General features: G+C 40.7%; 1 protein-coding gene across 5 annotated transcripts; it reads left to right on the top strand.

Moving 5' to 3' along the window:
- The first annotated feature begins 1675 nt into the window (after window positions 1-1675).
- Window positions 1676-20147, top strand: ZNF175 (zinc finger protein 175). 5 transcript variants are annotated; one of them, XM_063701576.1, is made up of 6 exons: window positions 1676-1859; window positions 2079-3209; window positions 3608-3857; window positions 11823-11949; window positions 12219-12314; window positions 17042-20147. In XM_063701576.1, exons 3-6 carry the CDS (start codon window positions 3786-3788, stop codon window positions 18880-18882), a joined length of 2136 nt encoding a protein of 711 aa, XP_063557646.1. In that variant the 5' UTR covers window positions 1676-1859; window positions 2079-3209; window positions 3608-3785; the 3' UTR covers window positions 18883-20147. The 5 variants fall into 5 exon arrangements, with proteins under 5 accessions (XP_063557646.1, XP_004061345.3, XP_018872058.2 ...); XM_004061297.5 differs by lacking the exon at window positions 2079-3209 and having other exon boundaries at window positions 1676-1933; XM_019016513.4 differs by lacking the exon at window positions 2079-3209.
- Window positions 20148-20162: the final 15 nt, after the last annotated feature.

Consider the following 20162-nt stretch of genomic DNA (forward strand, 5'->3'; position numbering starts at 1 on the left):
GATAGTCATTCTAGACACAAGAATAAAAGAGATCACACTCCTGATTAAAACCTGTCAGCGACCTTCATTCCTCCAGCCAAAGCCCTCAGCCATTTTCCCACATAAACCCTAAGCAGACTAAGAATCTCATTTTCACAGGCTTGCCCAAAGTTTGTCTTCAGGCCACATGCAATTTCCAAGGGCTCCTCTTCCTTTACTTCTGTGGAAGGTGCAATATCAGAATATGAATGAATCAGAATGATGTTCTTAGAATCTTAATATTGGATCCATTTGAACAGATCAGTAATTGAACTTTGGGAAAACTTCAGCACACTTCCTTAGCATACAATTTCTTGTGATGCGAATCACAACTGTTAATTTGTATTTTGTTTTTGAATCCTATGTCTCAGAGTGATGAAGTCTCTTTTTACCAGAGGTCTTAGAATAGGTTTGCTTAAAATGAGATATATGAAAGAAAAGGGTCATTTTAGTCAGTGGGCGAGCATTTATCCTTAGCTATAAATGAAGGTGATAAACAGTTTCATTTCTGTATGTAGAATGGTCTGTTCAATACTATATTTTTTGGGTAAAGTTTCTTTTAATGCTCTTGGTTGTTTACTTTCTTTGATTTCCAGGAAAAAAAAAGAACAGGCACAATTGCTATCAGATATTTTGAGGGCAGGCATCTTGTCGAGATCATTATTTAATAAGGCGTTGAGTCATGAAGGCAGTAGACTGGTTTGAAGTTGGCCAGGATGAGAGTTCTTGGCATAGTTTAAAGCAAAGCATTTGAAATTCTGAAGTCCTCATAAGTTGCAAACAGTTGTCTTTATTTTTTGAAGCACTTTCATTTTGAAGCACTTTTATTTAAGTTTCAAGAACCAGAATTGTTTTTCTTTTTCTTTTTTGACTTTCATCTGCACAAGACTTTTTGTCTTTATTTTTTGAAGGCTTTTAATTTTGAAGCTCTTTATTTAAGTTTCAAGAGCCAGAATTCCCTTTCTTTTTATTTTTCTTTTTTGACTTTCATCTACACAAGATATATGAAGATTCATAGTCAGAAAGCTTTGTCTGTCTTCTTGAGGAATAGCCAACTCCATTCTAGCCAACTTCTAGAATGTCATAATCAAATTTTTAAACTTCTAAAGATTAGAATAGATGAAATAAAAAAGCAACCACAGACTGGAAGAAAAATGTTTGTGATATGTATATCTCTAAAAGACTTATTTTTAGAATATATAAAAAATTTTCACAACAATTTCTCAGAAAGATAACATTTTCAAAAGTGCTGTTAAAGACAGTGAGTTGTTCAGCAATTCAGGAAAAAAAAAGTCTTTAAATCAGAGGGGAAAATATAGTATTTCAAGTAATTTTAATTTGCATTTCCCAGATCAAGTATTTTTCAGAATACATGTCAGTTTCTCCTAGAAATATATATACACAAGTATTGAATAGGTCCCCTGCCAATGTAGGACCCAAGACTTTTACTCTGTGACATTCCATTTGTCCTTGGCTGTACGGAATAAAAGCCCTTTGACGATGGCGGCCTCCGATATCATAATCCGTATGGGTGCGGCCATGCCGTCCTCCCGACGAAGTTTCTGAAGTTGAATGAACCACGGAGTAAAGGTACGCCGTTATACGCCATGATAACTGTTGGCGGAGCGTAGCTTCAAAAGTGTTAGTGGGCATGCGCGCGGTTCAACAGCGCCTACAGAAATCCTAACGGGAATGTAACCCAAACCGGAAGTGGCCTAGAGCGGCCATTTAGCTTCTGTTGTTAAGTGGTTCTAAGCCTATGTCGCTTACTGGACGCTGAAGTGATTGGGAATATTAGCAGTGGGGGCTCTGTAGGGTCAGGAAGGGGCGGCCAGCTTTGGGTGAGTGATGAGGGGCTTGCTGGGGGTGGGGGTGCGTGATAAAGGGATTTCTCGGCTGCAGACGAGGCTGTGAGGTGAGTGACGGGCTTGTTTTGGCTGAGCGATGGGGGGTTTCTGGGGTGGGTGATGGGTGCTGTGGGGTAAGTGGCGTTTGCTAATTTTAGTTGGATAATTAGCCGGTTAATTTTCCCTCTTTTCTTGCTTATTTTCTGCTTGTAGTATTTTTGTGACTTAAATTCCAAGTGTACTTTAATATCGGATTTTATATCGGTCCACGAAACTTGCTAACTTGAAGACAGTGAACGTGCGTCTTAAGAGCGCCTTTGCGGATGGTGCTGGAGGACGTTCAGGGAAGTGATTCACTGTCCGTGGGACTAGGGGAGTCAGTGATTGATTGGCAGCCAAGAGCTTCAGAGGTTGGAGGACTTTGAGGATCACACTGTAACACTCTCAGGGGACCAGTGATGGGCAACCTATAGGAATCAGTAGAGTGGGGTTGCCAGGGGTAGCCTATGGCAGCCAGTCGACTGGAGGCGTAGGGGGTCAATGATGGGGATTTGTGAGGGTGACTGCATTGCTTTCTAGGCAGTGAGTGTTGGGGTCCTTCAGGGATTGGTGGGTGGGTCAGTGTTGGCCTCTTCTTGGGTCCCTTGGACATGGTAAGGATCAGTAATTGACAGGTGAGCACATCGATGATGGTTTCCTATTGGGGCATTTCATTTGGACCCCTATGTTGGGGATTATTTGTCGTTTTATGGAAACCAGAAAATTGTGCTCGCTGGGAAACATTTCTTGGCTATCAGGGCAGTAATGATTTCAGAAGCCTGCGCCATGTCAGTGACTGGGAGGCATTTTGGAACTTTCTGGCAGCCCTGTAGTCCACTAATTGGGGATTTCTGAAAGTCAGTCCTGTCAGTGATTGCATTCAGGTGCGGTGGGGGCAACTTATTGTGGACAGGCAAGAAATGGTAACTGTAGGCCCTGATGCATGTCTGCAAATTTTCTGTGTCACGGTGGGGATTGGGACAGTGATTTTAAGTTTCAGCGCTAGTCAGAAGAGGCTGGTCTGTGTGTGGTGTATTATGGATGGGGACTGAAAAGTCCAGAAGCTCAGAATAGGTACACCAGACAGAGCCACCTCCCGGCCTGAGTTCTATGAAGGCAACAGGAAGAGGAAATGGTGTTTCTGGAAGCTGGCCACGTATGGGTACATGAGATAGTGGAGACAGTGTACAGTTTAGAACAAGGCAGATGTGGGGCTGATTCCCTGTTTTTCTATTTACAGACTGAGTAACCTTCAGGCAAATTATGTAACAGCACACAGCCTCATGATCCTCATCCTCAAAATGGGTATGATAATGCCCATGATATTTAGCTGACAATTAAATTGACAACTTTCTTTTTTTTATTCATATTTATCACTTGCCAGGCAGGCACTGAGGACTTGACAAGCTTCATCTTGGTTAAGTTTCCCAACACCTGTGATAAATACCTGCATTTTCATTTTGGAAACTACAACTAAAGTAATATTTTCATATTCTCACAGTGAAAAGGTGGCAAAGCTGCAATGAATTCATCATTTAGTCCAGACTCAGTCTTTATTTCTAACCCTGACTAATAACTAGAGTTGGGCTTTCTGAACTTTGTCTACTCCAATGTCTGACACAGTGACTTCACCTCAGTGCCCTTAGGAAATATTTGTGGAGTGAATGTTGAATGAGTGACCATGTACTCATTGCTTTTCCAAGGCTTCTGCAGAACCCCCGGGTCAGGCCACATCATTGAGGCTGCAGGATCTCTCTTCATAGCCCAGCACGACTCTCCACAGCGTCCCTGGTTGGAAAATCCAAACACCTATCCAGCTTCTGGCTCCTGGGAAAAGTGGAGTTGTCAGCAAGAGACCGAGAGTAGAAGCCCGGAGTGGAGATGCCTGCTGATGTGAATTTATCCCAGAAGCCTCAGGTCCTGGGTCCAGAGGAGCAGGATGGATCTTGCGAGGTAAGCAGGGGCAGCCCTGGGGACAGTTCTCCAGAACGTGAGGGCAGACACAGGATGCAGCAGGTCTGGGCTCCCTGCTCCTGAGTCAGTCTTGAGCCTCCTGTCAAGCGAGGACCACAGAGGCTGATGTTTCCACATTCATAGGCTATCTGTGTTCTAGAGGAAACCATGAACTGGCTGATAAAAGAGGATAGTAGAGGGTTGGCCTTGGGTCAAGAAAGAAGAAACTGTAGTCCCTGGTCTGATCAGAAGCCCCAGTCATAGGATGGAAAAGCTGACTCTTTCCTGCTAAGCACTGGTTCTGCTCCTTCATCCACCACTGGGTCTTTGAAGAATTTCAAGTGGTCCCCCCCACCAAATTCCTTGCTTGGTCCATGGGGATTGGCCCGTTTTTCCTCTGTTCTCATAAGGTGCGGCAAAATCTCCTTCCTTTGTAATTTAAATAGTCACAGGGAGGTAGAGTGAGAAGAGGCTTTTAAGGACCATGTGAAGAGGCTTTTAAACACTTTTTCCTGTTTAAAAAGGTGAATAAAAAATGCTGGAAAATAGTGTTTCCAGATTGCCCACAGATAGAAATAGTCAGGATTTGGTAACAAGAAATCAGAATTCTTGGTATAGTCAAGATTTCCTGAAATCCTAAATTATTCTGTGTATCTCTTGATGCTTTATTTACAAGTCTTTAAATAGTATGTGACTATAATAGTAAACAGTGCACTATTGTTCTGTGATGGGTTTATAATCAAATTTACAGAGATGTTCTGTTTTTTAAAAAAAGTATAATAAATATGTGTGTTATTATCCTGAACCAATATATTGTGAGAAGATTGTATATTTCAGTAACCTGTTAAAATCATCTCAACCTGCTAGAAACATTTGATAATAGAAAGTATTAAAAGAAGGGAACATTAACACAAAATAAATGGCACATATAAATCATTTTCAAAATTGTAAATACCCCAAATATTTAAAAGTCATTCTTAAAAGAAAAATTGAAACATACAAGTTTAGGTGGGGTACAGTGGCTCATGCCTATAATCCCAGCACTTTGGGAGGCCGAGGGGGGCAGATCACTTGAGCCCAGGAGTTGGAGACCAGCCTGGGCAACATGGCGAGACTCTACAAAAATACAAAAATTAGCCAGGTGTGGTGGCATGCACCTGTAGTCCCAGCTACTGAGTACGTTGACGTGGGAGGATCACCTGAGCTTGAGGAGGTCAAGGTTGCAGTGAGCTGCAATCATGACACTACACTCCAGCCTGGGCAATAGAGTGAGACCCTGTCTCAAAACAAAACAAGTTTAAAACATGAAATTGTCTAGGTCTTTGTGACAGCAGTGCAGATGCACAAACGTTTCTCTCATTTGCATTGATGTTGGTCAGCTTGCGTGTTCAGAACATCTTCAAGTTTAGCGTTTTAGGACACATGTTCAATATAAGCTTTTTTCCTTTTTTAACAATGAAATTTTTTTTCTACTTGACCTGATTTCCAGTTTGTCATTTGAATCAATACTGCTGTCGCTAATTCAGATTTTCCATCAGTGTCTGAATTCATGTCAGAGTATATCCCAGTACCATGCACATTATCTTCCCTTTGTGGTGTGTATTTCCCTCTGCTCTGGACAGTACTATTTTTATTTTGTTATTTTTATCTTTTCTAATGTGATGGAAATAAGGATAGTATAGTGTTTTAATTTGCATTACTTTGTTTACAAACAGGATTTTTTTTCATAATTTTATTGGTCAATTACTTGTCTTTAGTGAGTTACTTTTTTTACCTTTTGATTTATATTTTGGTTTGGTTTAGCCTCTGGATTTTTAGAGAGTTTTTTGTTTTTTTTTTTTGAGACGGAGTCTCGCTCTGAAGCGCAGGCTGGAGTGCAGTGGCGCAATCTCTGCTCACTGCAAGCTGCACCTCCCGGGTTAACGCCGTTCTCCTGCCTTAGCCTCCTGAATAGCTGGGACTACAGGTGCCCGACAGCACCGCTGGCTAATTTTTTTGTATTTTTAGTAGAGATGAGGTTTCACCGTGTTAGCCAAGATGGTCTTGATCTCCTGACCTCGTGATCCGCCCGCCTCAGTGTCCCTAGAGAGTTCTTACACAGTAATAACCTAAGGTCCTTTTTGCATATGTTTGTAAATACTTTTTGTTACTTTTTCCTTTGAAAGTAGGTTTTAGTTTTATTTGAACATAGGAAAGAGGATCAGATGGTTTTGTGAAGCCTGTAACCTTTTAAAAGGGCTGTCACTTGCTATATTTTTACCAAAGTTCCAGCTCCTCCCAGGCAATCACATTTTACATTTTTAGCTAATTATTTTGGCATTTACCTCCTAATCTTTTAGTGACATGCTTATATTGCTGCCTCTTGGATTGTTAATTAACACGTTAATTAATTAAGAAACAGGTCATTAAAAGGTTTGCTTTTACCCGCTTCCTCATACTTTCACCCTCAACACCTGCTTTCCTTGCCCATCCTTCTCTAAGAACTGGTTCAGATTCTGATCAGGTCAATCTTCCTTGTTTGTGATTATGTCTGTGTAAACTATATTCAGAGCTGCCTGTATAGGCACGGTGATAACTCTTTGCCTGCATAACTTATGGTTTTTCCCTGGAGCACACAATTTTATGGATTATTTACTTGCCTATATACATGTTAATGTATTATACCATTTTCTCCAAGTGTGTACACACTGTCTTCATAAATTGAATTTGTTACTAGGTAATTGCAGACCCTCGCTATTTCAGGGACAGTTTGTTTTTTTTGTTTGTTTGTTTGTTTTTTTTTTTGAGACAGAGTTTCACTCTTGTCTCCCAGGCTGGAGTGCAATGGCGCGATCTTGGCTCACTGCAACCTCCGCCTCCTGGGTTCAAGCGATTCTCCTGCCTCACTCTCCTGAGTAGCTGGGATTACAGGCACTTGCCACCACGCCTGGCTAATTTTTATATTTTTAGTAGAAACAGGGTTTCACCATGTTGGGCAGGCTGGTCTCAAACTCCTGACTTCAGGTGATCCGCCAGCCTCGGCCTCCCAAAGTGCTGGGATTACAGGCATGAGCCACCACACCCGGCCTTCAGGAACAGTTTTAATCCTCATAACTTTGCGAGGTACTGCTGCCATTATCCCCACTTTACAGACAAGAAGACTGAGGCACAGAATGAAATAAGTGGCTCCAGTTTACATCGTCAGCAAGCAGCCAGCCTGGGATTGAAGGCAGGCAGTTTGCTTGAGGGTTGGGGCTGTCAATGCCATCTCCTTGAGGAAACCTTTCCTATTGCTTTTTTGTCTTGATGCGATTGGACCTGGCTGTTCTCCTGGTGCCTCATGCTGTCTTCTCATGGTGGCTCTGTTCACCATCACCTGGGAATTCTGTTTTTCTCTGTCAAGTGTCCAGTTCCTTGTGTCTTGAATCCTTTGGCTTTCTCTTCCATGGTTTACCATTACTCTCATTTCATGAAAGTGCATCCCCTAGGAGTTCTTGGAGACGGTACACGGCAGTAAATCCTGTGAGAACTTATCTGAACGTGTCTGTTCAGATAACGGAGACTAACCTTAAGAACAGGAGAATCACTTGACCCAGGAGGTTGAGACTGCAGTGAGCTGTGATGGCACCACTGCACTCCATCCTGGGTGACAGAGTGACATCCTGTCTCAAAAAACAAAAACGAAAACAAAAGACCTGAGAGGTTTACATATATGAGTGTGACATGAAAGTGAAATGATATGAAAATGAATGATATGAAAATGTCATGCCAAAAAGCAAAGATCATATATTTGCATATTTAATAGAAAGATGTCACAGAAAATGACTTGATTTACCCTCACACTAAGTTGATCTTTGCCTGGGTTTATAGGTTGGAAATCATTTTTTTCTTCCTAAAACACCCCATATACTACTTCCTCACCACACACATATAGTCTCTCTGCTCTCAAATCCTGAAACTCTTATTTTTAAGCTGTTAGTCTCCATTTAAAAGGGTTTTTCTGCTCTGTCATTTTCTATTTCTTTGGTTTTGGACCCTCTTTCTGGAAGAATTTCTCAACTTTATTTTCTAACCCTCCGATAATCATTACTGCCTTAAAAAATTTTTAAGAGCTTTTAGATATGAGTACTCCTTTTAATGACATGATGTTTTTGTTTAATGATTGAACTATCTTACCTAAGGATATTTGAGATATTTTAAAATTTAATTTTATGAATAGATAATACACAGCATTCACAAATTAAAACATCATGAAAAGTAATTTTTTTACAAAATACTCCTTTCTCTCTCTCTTTTTTTTTTTGAGATGGAGTCTCACTCTGTCGCCCAGGCTGGAGTGCAGTGGCACGATCTCGGCTCACTGCAAGCTCCGCCTCCTGGGTTCACGCCATTCTCCTGCCTCAGCCTCCCGAGTAGCTGGGACTACAGGCGCCCGCCACCACACCAAGCTAATTTTTTGTATTTTTAGGAGAGATGGGGTTTCACCGTGTTAGCCAGGATGGTCTCAATCTCCTGACCTCGTGATCCGCCCGCCTTGGCCTCCCAAAGTGCTGGGATGACAGGCGTGAGCCACCGCGCCTGGCATACCCCTCTCTCTTTTGTCCCTGATTTGTCCAGGTTTCTTCCACATAGGTAATTATAGTTAGTCATCTGCCTTTATCTCCCAAACACTACCACTTCCTTCCAAAGTTAACTACTTTCGTCACTTTTAAGTTAATTACTTCATTTTAAAAAACGAGGCCGGATTCAGTGGCTCACGCCTGTAATCCCAGCACTTTGGGAGGCCGAGGCGGGCCGATCACTAGGTCAGGAGTTTGAGACCAGCCTGGCCAACATGGTGAAACCCCATCTCTACTAAAAAAATACAAAAAATTAGCCAGGCATGGTGGCGGGTGCCTGTAATTCCAGCTACTTGGGAGGCTGAGGCAGGAGAATCGCTTGAACCCGGGAGGTGGAGGTTGCAGTGATCCAAGATCATGCCATTGCATTCCAGCCTGGGCAACAAGAGTGAAACTCCATCTCAAAAAAAAAGAGAAGCAAGCCCCAGAATGGGAAAAGATTCTTGTTACACATACAGCTGACAAAAGATTCCTATAAAACGTTGAGGACGGCTAGGCATGGTGGCTTATGCCTATAACCCCAGCACATTGGGAGGCCAAGATGGGAGGATTGCTTGAGCCCAGGAGTTTGAGATGATCCTGAGCATCATAGGGAGACCCCATCTTTACAAAAAATAGAAAAATTAGCTAGGTGTGGTGGTGTGTGCCTGTGATCCCAGCTACTCAGGAGGCTGACATGGGAGAATCACTTGAGCCCAGAGGTCGAGGCTGCAGTGAGCTGTGATTGCACCACTGCATTCCATCCTGGGTGACAGAGTGACATCCTGTCTCAAAAAACAAAAACAAAAACAAAAGACCTGAGAGGTTTACAGGACAATGAGATACTCCTTCAGAAACACAGAAATGGCCACGTGCAGTGGCTCACACCTGTAATCCCAAAACTTTGGGAGGCCAAGGTGGGTGGATCGTGTGAGCTCATGAGTTTGAGACCAGCATGGGCAACATGGTGAAACCCCATCTCTACAAAAAATATAAAAATTAAGGCTGGGTGTGGTGACTCACACCTGTAATCTCAGAACTTTGGGAGGCAGAGATGGGCCGATCACTTGAGGCCAGGAGTTTGAGACCAGCCTGGCCAACATAATGAAACCCCGTGTCTACTAAAAATACAAAAATTAGCCAGGCGTGTTGGCAGGCACCTGTAATCCCAGCTACTTGGGAGGCTGAGGCAGGAGAATCGCTTGAACCCAGGAGTCAGAGGCTGCAGTGAGCCGAGAGCATGCCAGTGCACTCCAGCCTTAGTGACAGAGTAGACTCCATCTCAAAAAAAAAAAAAAAATAGCTGGACATGGTAGTGCACGCCTGTGGTCCCAGCTACTTGGGAAGCTGAGGCAGGAGGATCGCTTGAGTCTGAGAGGCAGAGGCTGCAGTGAGCCATGCTCGTGCCACTGCAATCCAGCTTGGGCAACAGAGTGAGATTCTATCTCCCAAAAAAAAAAATTTTTTTTTTTTTTTTGAGGAAAAGTGTTTTTTAACCCAGTAGAAAACTGAAGAAGAGACTTGCTTGAATAGGCTGGTAAACATGGGAAGATGCTCAGCTTCATTAGTCATCTGGGAATTGCCAGTGTAACTCCCATGCCTGCACCAAAATGCATACAGTTACCAACACTGATAATACCAAATGTAGGTGAGGATATGGAGCAACCAGAAGGATTTTGTGTGCTGCTGGTGAGCATATAAATTGGTACAACCAATTTGGAAAATGATTTCTAATTTTCTACTAAAGGTGTGCATGTTTTTCCCATGACCCAGAATTCCACCCCTGGGTATATGCCCAACATCTGTTCTGAACTGGTATTTAAATCTAGACCTGTGTGTAGCTATTGAGCACTTGAATGTGGCTGGTTCACCCTGAGATGTGCTTGAAGTATAAAATATATGCTGACTTCTGAAAACTTAGTATGAAAACAGAATGTAAAGCATCTCATCTCAATGATTTTTAAAATATTGAATATAGAATATTCAATATATAGAATATAGAATATTTTAATATATGTAATATTAAATAGAAATGATAATGTTTTGAATATAATGGATTAAGTAAAAATATCATTAAATTGATTTTATCTGTCTTTTAAACATGGCTACTAGACAATTTTAAGTTATATGTGTGGCTCACATTCACGGTTCATGTTTTATTTCCATTGGATGGCTCTCCTCTAGAGGCTTGATCAGAGTCCACTTGGATTTCTTTGTTTTTGGAAATGATGCTTAATAGTTTGCACACCACGTATTTTCCTACCTCTCTACTTTTATTTTTTTATTTTGCATCATATTAGGTGCACTTTAATATCTGGTTATCTCTCTCCTTGTGATAAAATTGATGATTGGGTTCAGATATTGTCAGCCTACTCCTCCATTATAAAGACCCCCTCAGTCTTTCATATGGTTTTAGCAGTCATTGGTGATCAGTAACAGTGACATTTTTGTTTTGTCCTTCAGGCTGCATTTATGATCTGCAGTACTTCTGTAATGAAGATCTTTCCATCATCAGTCCTTTCATTAACCTAATATTGGTTCTTACAGGAGAGATCATCTTGTTGAAATATTATATGATCATATCTCTTCCCTGCACTTAAAATCCTGAAATGGCAGTCCGTTCATTAAAATAAATAATCCATACCCATTATATATTCAGGCACCAGCCCACTTCTTTGGAGCTTGGATGGTAACCACCTTCCAAACATGACATAGTCGCCTCTTATCTTACACAGAGCTGTCTGCTTCTCCCTGAATTCACAGTGTTTTCCTACCTCTCTAGTTTTATTCATGCTCTTTTCTGGAAAATGATTTCCTTCACACATCCTGCATCAAAGTTCTTACTTCCAGTGTAAGCTTCACCAACTCTAAGTAGCATTACCTTCTACTCCTAGGTAGAATTTGCCTTTCCCTAATTTGCCCTTCCCCAACAGTGTCCTCTGCATATATTTCTACCATGTTCCCTTTTTAACCCTGTAGTTGAGCTTTTGTATTTACATGTCTTCCAAGTCTCTGAGTTGCTGCAAGAGTAGAAGCTTATGTAATTCTGTGTTGAGCACCAGAACCCAGCTCAACTACAGCCTCACATGTAGTTGCTTCGTCAACATCATGCTGGTTATTCCTAAATTAGCTAGAGGACTTAGAGGGAACCCATTTCTGGCCTCATTTTTGAAAAAAAAAAATGAATGAATGAATGTAGGTGTACAGTGGATGGAGGATATTTCTCTTAATTTTTTTTAAATCCCTAAAAATGTGAAATAGGTGTTTGGTGGGAAGCCTTTGTGATGGATCGTGGTGAAAATCATTAAAAGCATGTTCCTCCTATATGTGCCATCCCCACTCGCCAATGATGACCTAATTCACAGTGAGCTGGGGTACACTGTTACAGGCATCAGTGTCATTTGAGGACGTGACCGTGGACTTCAGCAGGGAGGAGTGGCAGCAACTGGACCCTGCCCAGAGATGCCTGTACCGGGATGTGATGCTGGAGCTCTATAGCCACCTCTTCTCAGTGGGTGAGCACAACTGACCTGGGAATCTTGGCTGGATCCTGTTGAGGAGATTTCCTTCCTCCTCATTGCAGAACGCACTGGGATATCAAAGTATGTCATGACTCTTTTATCGGTTTGTCCTGGATTGTTTGTTTCTTTTGGGCACCTTCTAGTATTATTTTGTGCCCAGTGGAAAATGTTGACTTTTCTAATGAGCCAGTGTAAAGCTTCATTGAATGGCCCCTAAAACTGAAGAAGCTACACCCAAATCCAGTATCCTTTCTACTTAACAGGGTATCACATTCCCAACCCAGAGGTCATCTTCAGAATGCTAAAAGAAAAGGAGCCGCGTGTGGAGGAGGCTGAAGTCTCATATCAGAGGGGTCAAGGTGAGTAAGTTGTACCCAGGCAAATGTAGATATCTTTGCAGGGAACCATTACCAGTCTACCATACTTTTCTATTCCCTCCATTCCCCCAGTGATGGCCCGTAGATTGCCTCCTACTCCCAGTTTCTACATCAAACACTGTAAATGTGCTATAAATTCTAAATGTCCTATAGGGGCTGCCTTAAGAATTTTCCATTGGTGAATACTCAGGAATGGGATTGCCTGGTCCTGGAGATAAGTATACTTGACTAAATCAACCATATTGCTCTTCTGATGGGCTGCACCAGTTCACACTCCCCATGTGCAGTGCACAAGGATTTGCATTTGCACATCTTGCTTGCTAACACTTGGCATTAACAAAATTGGTGAATTTATAGCCCTACTGATGGGTGAAAGGGCTGTTTCATTTTTTTTTTTTTTTTGGTTTTGGTTTTTTTGAGACAGAGTCTCACTCTGTCACCTAGGCTGGGGTGCAGTGGCACAATCTTGGCTCACTGCAACCTCTGCCTCCTGGGTTCAAGCGATTCTCCTGCCTCAGCCTCCCAAGTAGCTGGGACTACAGGCACCCACCACCACACTCGGCTAATTTTTTGTATTTTTAGTAGAGACAGGGTTTCACCGTGTTAGCCAGGATGGTCTCTATCTCCTGACCTTGTGATCTGCCCACCTCGGCCTCCCAAAGTGCTGGAATTACAGGCGTGAGCCACCGCACCCGGCCTGTTTCATTGCTTAAGTGTTATTTTTCTAATAACTGAATGGTGAGAGCCTCTCATCTTATCTGTTATCTGATTGGCTTTTTCATTTGTTTGTTGCATTTTCTTACTGCTTATCTCTTTACGTCCATGGAGTTTTCTGCTTTTTCCAGTTTTTTTGCCCCTAATTTTATTTATTTTCTTTTCTTTGCTGGATCTGCTGTCTTCTTTTCCTCCCAGTTGTGGCACCTCTAGCTTGGGGCCCTGTTCTTCCATATGGGCATCTTTTCCTTTTTTGGAGGCAGAGTTTCACTCTTGTTGCCCAGGCTGGAGTGCAATGGCAGGATCTTGGCTCACCGCAACCTCTGCCTCCCGGGTTTGAGCGATTCTCCTGCCTCAGCCTCCCAAGTAGCTGTGATTACAGGCATGCACCACCATGCCCGGCTAATTTTGTATTTCTAGTAGAGACGGGGTTTCTCCTTGTTGGTCAGGCTGGTCTCGAACTCCCGACCTCAGGTGTTCTGCCTGGCTTGGCCTCCCAAAGTGCTGAGATTACAGGCGTGAGCCACCGTGCCCGGCTATGGGCATCTTTTCATACAGGAATTGACTTAACGGACCCATCCGTTCTGAACTCTTAGTCCTCATATTTTTATTCTAATGATTTATATATCAGTACCTCTAGTCCCTGTGCTTAAACTGTGTTCTGCTACCTTACTTAGCTCCATGGAGGACAGTTCCCATGAGATGACTCACTTCCTTAATTTTGGGAGATCAGAAATTGGAATCATCATCATCCAAATAAGGAATTCTCACCTGATAAATTTTGTGAGATTTTTCTGTTTCTGGGCTCAGAAACACAGTCCTCTAATTTAATTTATTACTTTGGAATTCTTACCAGTTTTTCTTTTTTAATTAAGAAAAAAGTGACCCTTTTTCTTAATCCCAGTGGTATTACAACAAACTAGATCCCCATTTTCTCATATTTAGACAATTTTGTTCCTAGTGAATATGTTGATTTCAGTTTTTTGAGTTTAGTCAAGATACTGACAGATTTTATGACCCCAAACATGGCTATTTTGTTTCTTTTTTCCTCAGTAGATAAGATAAAAACAGGCAGTTATTTCCTACTGTGTAGGATTAAGAAATTTTTTTCAGTGACATTGTCCTCATGGCCACATATTTCCAATTTAAAAATATACCTGAATAGTTTTCATCACTCATGCTCTGCTCCATTGTTTTTGTATGTTGTTTAATGTCTACTCCATAGAATGATTCACTTTGCATACAGTCTGCTGATTACTTTGTACTTTCTTAATCTTCATTATATCAATGTTTAGCATGAGGAAACCATTGTATTTAAGATATAGGATTAGGATTTTTGTATTTAGGATACAGAAATTACTGATTTTCTGAAAATGGGCAGAAAAGAATATTTCACAGTATTTTAAAAGTATGCTTTAAATATTTGCTGAGATAAATTCAAAAGAACGGAGATTGTATTTGGATGGAGAGGACAATGGCATTAAATGTTAAAAGTATTAGCCTTTGTGCATCAATCATGTCTATTTCATGGAAGGCTACTCAAAAAATAAGTGTATCAACATGGGAAGCATGGATAGCAAATGCTGGTGAAGTTCAGGAAAAATGATGTCAGCCTAGAGGTGGAGTGACATTGGGAATTAATTTTAAGGGCACAGTACCTATAACTGGTTCAAGAAGCCATTTTGAATGGAAACAAAGAAGCAGATGAAGCAAGCTTAATGGGAATAGAGGACATGAGAGTGTGCTTGGATTTGAGAATAAATTGGACTTCTTTTTTGCAATCGACATTGTTAGGCTGTGTTGGAGAGTTGTGGAAAAGCTTTTCAGTACAGTTCTGATAGTTTACATTGAACATTTTGGGCAGTAATTTAAGTGTTACCAGGTTCAGCAAGATTTTTATGACCTGAATAAAGTGAGAAGTTAAAAATGTTTCAGATCGCTGCCTGGGGACACAGTGGAAGATTGCCAGAATAAATGACCACCCGTATATGGGTAAAATTGCTATTTAAGAGTGAAAAATGAAATAGAAAACAACCTGTTTTAATAAGTGGGAAAAGGATGTGAATAGACATGTCTTCAAAGATGATATACAAGTGGCCAATAATAGGAAAAAATGCTCAACTTCACTAATTATGTGGGAAATGCAAATCAAAACCATTGGGTGATATCCCTTTACATCCATTGGAATGGCTATGATTAAAAAAACAGAATAACAAGTGTTGGCAAGGATATAGAGAAACTGGAATCCTTGTGTATTACTAGTGGGAATGTAAAATGGTGTAGTCCTATGGAAAACAGGATGATGATTTCTCAAAAATTAAACATAAAATTACCATATGATCCAGCAACTCCACTTCTGGGTAGATACCCCCAAGAATTGAAAGCAAGGACCCAAACAGCTGTTTGTACACTCTTGTTCATAGCAGCACTATTCACAATATCCAAAAAGTGGAATTGTCCATTGACCAATGAATTGGTAAACAAAATGTGGTCTATACATACAATGAAATATTATTCAGCCTTAAAAAGGAAGAGGAATTATGAAACATGTTGCAGTGCGGATGAATCTTATCATGATGCTAAGTGAATAAGCCAGACACAAAAAATCCAAATGTATCATTCTACCTGTATGAGGTACTTTAAGTAGTCAATTCATAGAGACAGAATAAGATTGTGGCTGCCAGAGAATGAGGGATGGGGGAAAAGGGAAATTGTTTAATGGATACAGCATTTCAGTTTTGCAAGATGTAAAAGTTTTGGAGATCCATTGCACAACAGGGTGAATACAGGTAGCACGACTGAACTGTACAATACAAAATGGGCAAGATGGTAAATGTAATATTATGGACTTTTGCTACAATAAGAAAAAGTTAACAATAAAGATTAAAAGTGTCCTTTTTTAAAAAAAAGAATGAAAGATGATTGAGTTTTTTTGATAGCACAAGAGTCTGGGATACAGTTTAAGTGACTGAAAGCGAAAAGAAACTACATGTGATGTTCATACTCAGTATTAAAATCTGGTAGAAAAAGTAATAGTAAAATTTAGTAACTATTATTTTTATTGAGAACCTGCTGTGTTTTGTGCAGTATACTAGTAAAGTGCACAAGATGATCAGGGACTCTTATTCTTGGCAAAAAAATAAAACAAAACAAAAAACTAAACTAAAAAAGGCATATTTGATAGCATAAAGCCAAAAGTTCTAACAAAGAACAATTAATTTCAATGGAACAAGGGTGAAACAAATTCTGGGGAACAGCTTGCTTGTCCAGTCTTTTAGAATATATTTCTGGGGATATGGGTATATTCCTAAGTTCAAGAAAAAAAAATTGTAGCTTCATGGAGAGTTGAGGCATAGTCATTCTTTCACTGGTTGGCCATGTCAAGATAGGTGAAGCTTCAATAGTTTTCAGAAGGATATACAGGGCTGATGGACTTGGCATTGTTTCTAACAAGTAAGACAAAGCAGGCAGATTGGTGAGGATTCATCTCTGAAAGTTAATGAAGACCTACACACTGAGCCCCCTCCTTCAAGCCTTGGCTGCCCACAGATGTTGCCCTGCAACACTCTTGTCTGTTTTATCCCCTACTCATCCTACTAGATCTGGGTGTCTAGACCGCTTGCATAAGTGTCCTCAGGTTGTTGAAATCTAATCCCCACAGATTAGCAAAGTGATCTTGGCCAATTACATAACCATTATGTGCTTCCTTTTCTTTGTAAAACAGGAACACCCATCATCGCTACCTCATGAGGTTATTATGCAGATTAAATGAGTATGTGTGCACCATGTAGGCCACTGCCTGGCACGTGCTAAGTGCTATGTAGATGAGTGCTCATCATATAATAAGGGCTCTGTGTTTCTGCTCATTGTCAGCATCATTAGCACCATTATTACATGACTCAGCAATTTCCTTGTGTTCAGTGTCAATCAGCTTCATACAGTTTCTCCTCTTTCCTGTTCATTGTGTCTATTTCATCTTCTCTGTCTCCTTTTAGAAAGGGACTTTGGGCTTGAAATCCCACAAAAGGAGATTTCTAAGAAAGCTTCATTTCAAAAGGATATGGTAGGTGAGTTCACAAGAGATGGTTCATGGCGTTCCATTTTAGAAGAACTGAGGCTGGATGCTGACTGCACAAAGAAAGATGAGCAAAATCAAATTCAACCCATGAGTCACAGTGCTTTCTTCAACAAGAAAACATTGAACACAGAAAGCAATTGTGAATATAAGGACCCTGGGAAAATGATTCACACGAGGCCCCACCTTGCTTCTTCACAGAAACAACCTCAGAAATGTTGCTTATTTACAAAAAGTTTGAAGCTGAACCTAGAAGTGAACAGTCAGAATGAAAGCAATGACACAGAACAGCTTGATGACGTTGTTGGGTCTGGTCAGCTATTCAGCCATAGCTCTTCCAATGCCTGCAGCAAGAATATTCATACAGGAGAGACATTTTGCAAAGGTAACCAGTGTAGAAAAGTCTGTGGCCATAAACAGTCACTCACACAACATCAAATTCATACTCAGAAGAAACCAGATGGATGTTCTGAATGTGGGGGGAACTTCACCCAGAAGTCACACCTCTTTGCCCAACAGAGAATTCGTAGTGTAGGAAACCTCCATGAATGTGGCAAATGTGGAAAAGCCTTCATGCCACAACTAAAACTCAGTGTATATCTGACAGATCATACAGGTGATATACCCTGTATATGCAAGGAATGTGGGAAGGTCTTTATTCAGAGATCAGAATTGGTTATGCACCAGAAAACACACACTAGAAAGAAGCCCTATAAATGCCATGACTGTGGAAAAGCCTTTTTCCAGATGTTATCTCTCTTCAGACATCAGAGAACTCACAGTAGAGAAAAACTCTATGAATGCAGTGAATGTGGCAAAGGCTTCTCCCAAAACTCAACCCTCACTATACATCAGAAAATTCATACTGGTGAGAGACAGTATGCATGCAGTGAATGTGGGAAAGCCTTTACCCAGAAGTCAACACTCAGCTTGCACCAGAGAATCCACTCAGGGCAGAAGTCCTATGTGTGTATCGAATGCGGGCAGGCCTTCATCCAGAAGGCACACCTGATTGTCCATCAAAGAAGCCACACAGGAGAAAAACCTTATCAGTGCCACAACTGTGGGAAATCCTTCATTTCCAAATCACAGCTTGATATACATCATCGAATTCATACAGGGGAGAAACCTTATGAATGCAGTGACTGTGGAAAAACCTTCACCCAAAAGTCACACCTGAATATACACCAGAAAATTCATACTGGAGAAAGACACCATGTATGCAGTGAATGTGGGAAAGCCTTCAACCAGAAGTCAATACTCAGCATGCATCAGAGAATTCACACCGGAGAGAAGCCTTACAAATGCAGTGAATGTGGGAAAGCCTTCACTTCTAAGTCTCAATTCAAAGAGCATCAGCGAATTCACACGGGTGAGAAACCCTATGTGTGCACTGAATGTGGGAAGGCCTTCAACGGCAGGTCAAATTTCCATAAACATCAAATAACTCACACTAGAGAGAGGCCTTTTGTCTGTTACAAATGTGGGAAGGCTTTTGTCCAGAAATCAGAGTTGATTACCCATCAAAGAACTCACATGGGAGAGAAACCCTATGAATGCCTTGACTGTGGGAAATCGTTCAGTAAGAAACCACAACTCAAGGTGCATCAGCGAATTCACACGGGAGAAAGACCTTATGTGTGTTCTGAATGTGGAAAGGCCTTCAATAACAGGTCAAACTTCAATAAACACCAAACAACTCATACCAGAGACAAATCTTACAAATGCAGTTATTCTGTGAAAGGCTTTACCAAGCAATGAATTCCTAGTGCATCAGCATATTCATAAATGAAATATACTCCGAGTTTCTTGAAGAAGAGAAAATCTTCTCAGAATCAGGTCTAATTATATGTTATTGAATTCATGCTTCAGAAAAACTCTAGGGATGCACTGCATGTGTGAACACATGACAAAAAAGTCATGCTTCATTTTAGTGAGGGCAATTACAGAGAAAAGAGCAAGCAGAAATGTCCTTCAGAGTACTGGCCTCATTAAGGATTATAAATTTTCTCCCCAGGAAGAAACCCTGACTAATGCATTGAGAAAAGCCTTTCTGTAAAGAATGGTACAAGACAGGTTGTTACTCGATTATTTATAGTAAAATGTGTGGGAAATTATATCAATGATAACCCTGTTTATTGTGGGATATCAATATTTTTAAAGTGCCAACAGTCATGATAGGACAATATTTTATGTGTGTGTGTGTGCCTTATGTATATAAGCATATATATAATATATAAGCATATTATTATATACAGGTTGAGCATCCCTTCTCCAAAATGCCTGGGATCAGAAGCGTTTTGGATTTCAGATACTTACAGATTTTGGAATATTTGCATTATATTTATTGGTTGAGCATCCCTAATCTGAAAATCCAAGATTAAATGCTCCAATTAGCATTTCCTTTGAGCGTCATGTTAGAGTTCAAAAAGTTTCAGATTTTGGGTTTTCAGATTAGGAATACCCAACCTGTATGTACGTATATTTCTGTATCTATGTATGTATATATATGCATATGCAGACATATGTATATGGTCTGGTCAGCATATGTGTATGTATGCGTATGTATGTATGTATGCCCTCAGTGCAGTGGGGTTTGCTGCAGAATTCACTGCATAGCAGGAGATGTAAGTAGATGAGTTATTTTTTAAGAGAATCTAATCTAATTGTTTTTATAAAAATTATTCCCTATTGAATATATAATGAGGTTGTATCAACAATGATTAACTCCTTTATTATACATACACATGAATGTGCATTTTTGGTAAATGCATAAATGAGATTATATAATGTTTACTGATCTTTATATTACAGATTTTCTCTTCTTTTAGGATTAGCTCAGCTTGCCCCCCCTTTCCATCTCCACCATCTATAGTGAGCCTCTCCATAATTAGTGCCAACCATTAGTCTCGTTCATATTTTTACACAGGCCCCTAAACATACACACCAGGAGTCAATAAACTGTGGCCATTGGCCAAATATGGCCTCCCAACTGTTTTTTTAAAATAAAGTTTTATTGGAACACAGCCATGTTCATTTGG

The sequence above is a fragment of the Gorilla gorilla genome, chromosome 20 (assembly GCF_029281585.2).
Source record: "Gorilla gorilla gorilla isolate KB3781 chromosome 20, NHGRI_mGorGor1-v2.1_pri, whole genome shotgun sequence".
In the NCBI taxonomy this organism is placed as follows: Eukaryota; Metazoa; Chordata; class Mammalia; order Primates; family Hominidae; genus Gorilla; species Gorilla gorilla.

Bases quoted from the DNA above. Each gene is read 5' to 3' on its own strand.
- ZNF175 (XM_004061297.5), top strand. From the start codon at position 3,786: ATGCCTGCTGATGTGAATTTATCCCAGAAGCCTCAGGTCCTGGGTCCA. The intron at 3,858-11,822 runs GTAAGCAGGGGC...ACACTGTTACAG, and splicing joins AGCAGGATGGATCTTGCGAG to GCATCAGTGTCATTTGAGGA. The intron at 12,315-17,041 runs GTGAGTAAGTTG...GTCTCCTTTTAG, and splicing joins CTCATATCAGAGGGGTCAAG to AAAGGGACTTTGGGCTTGAA.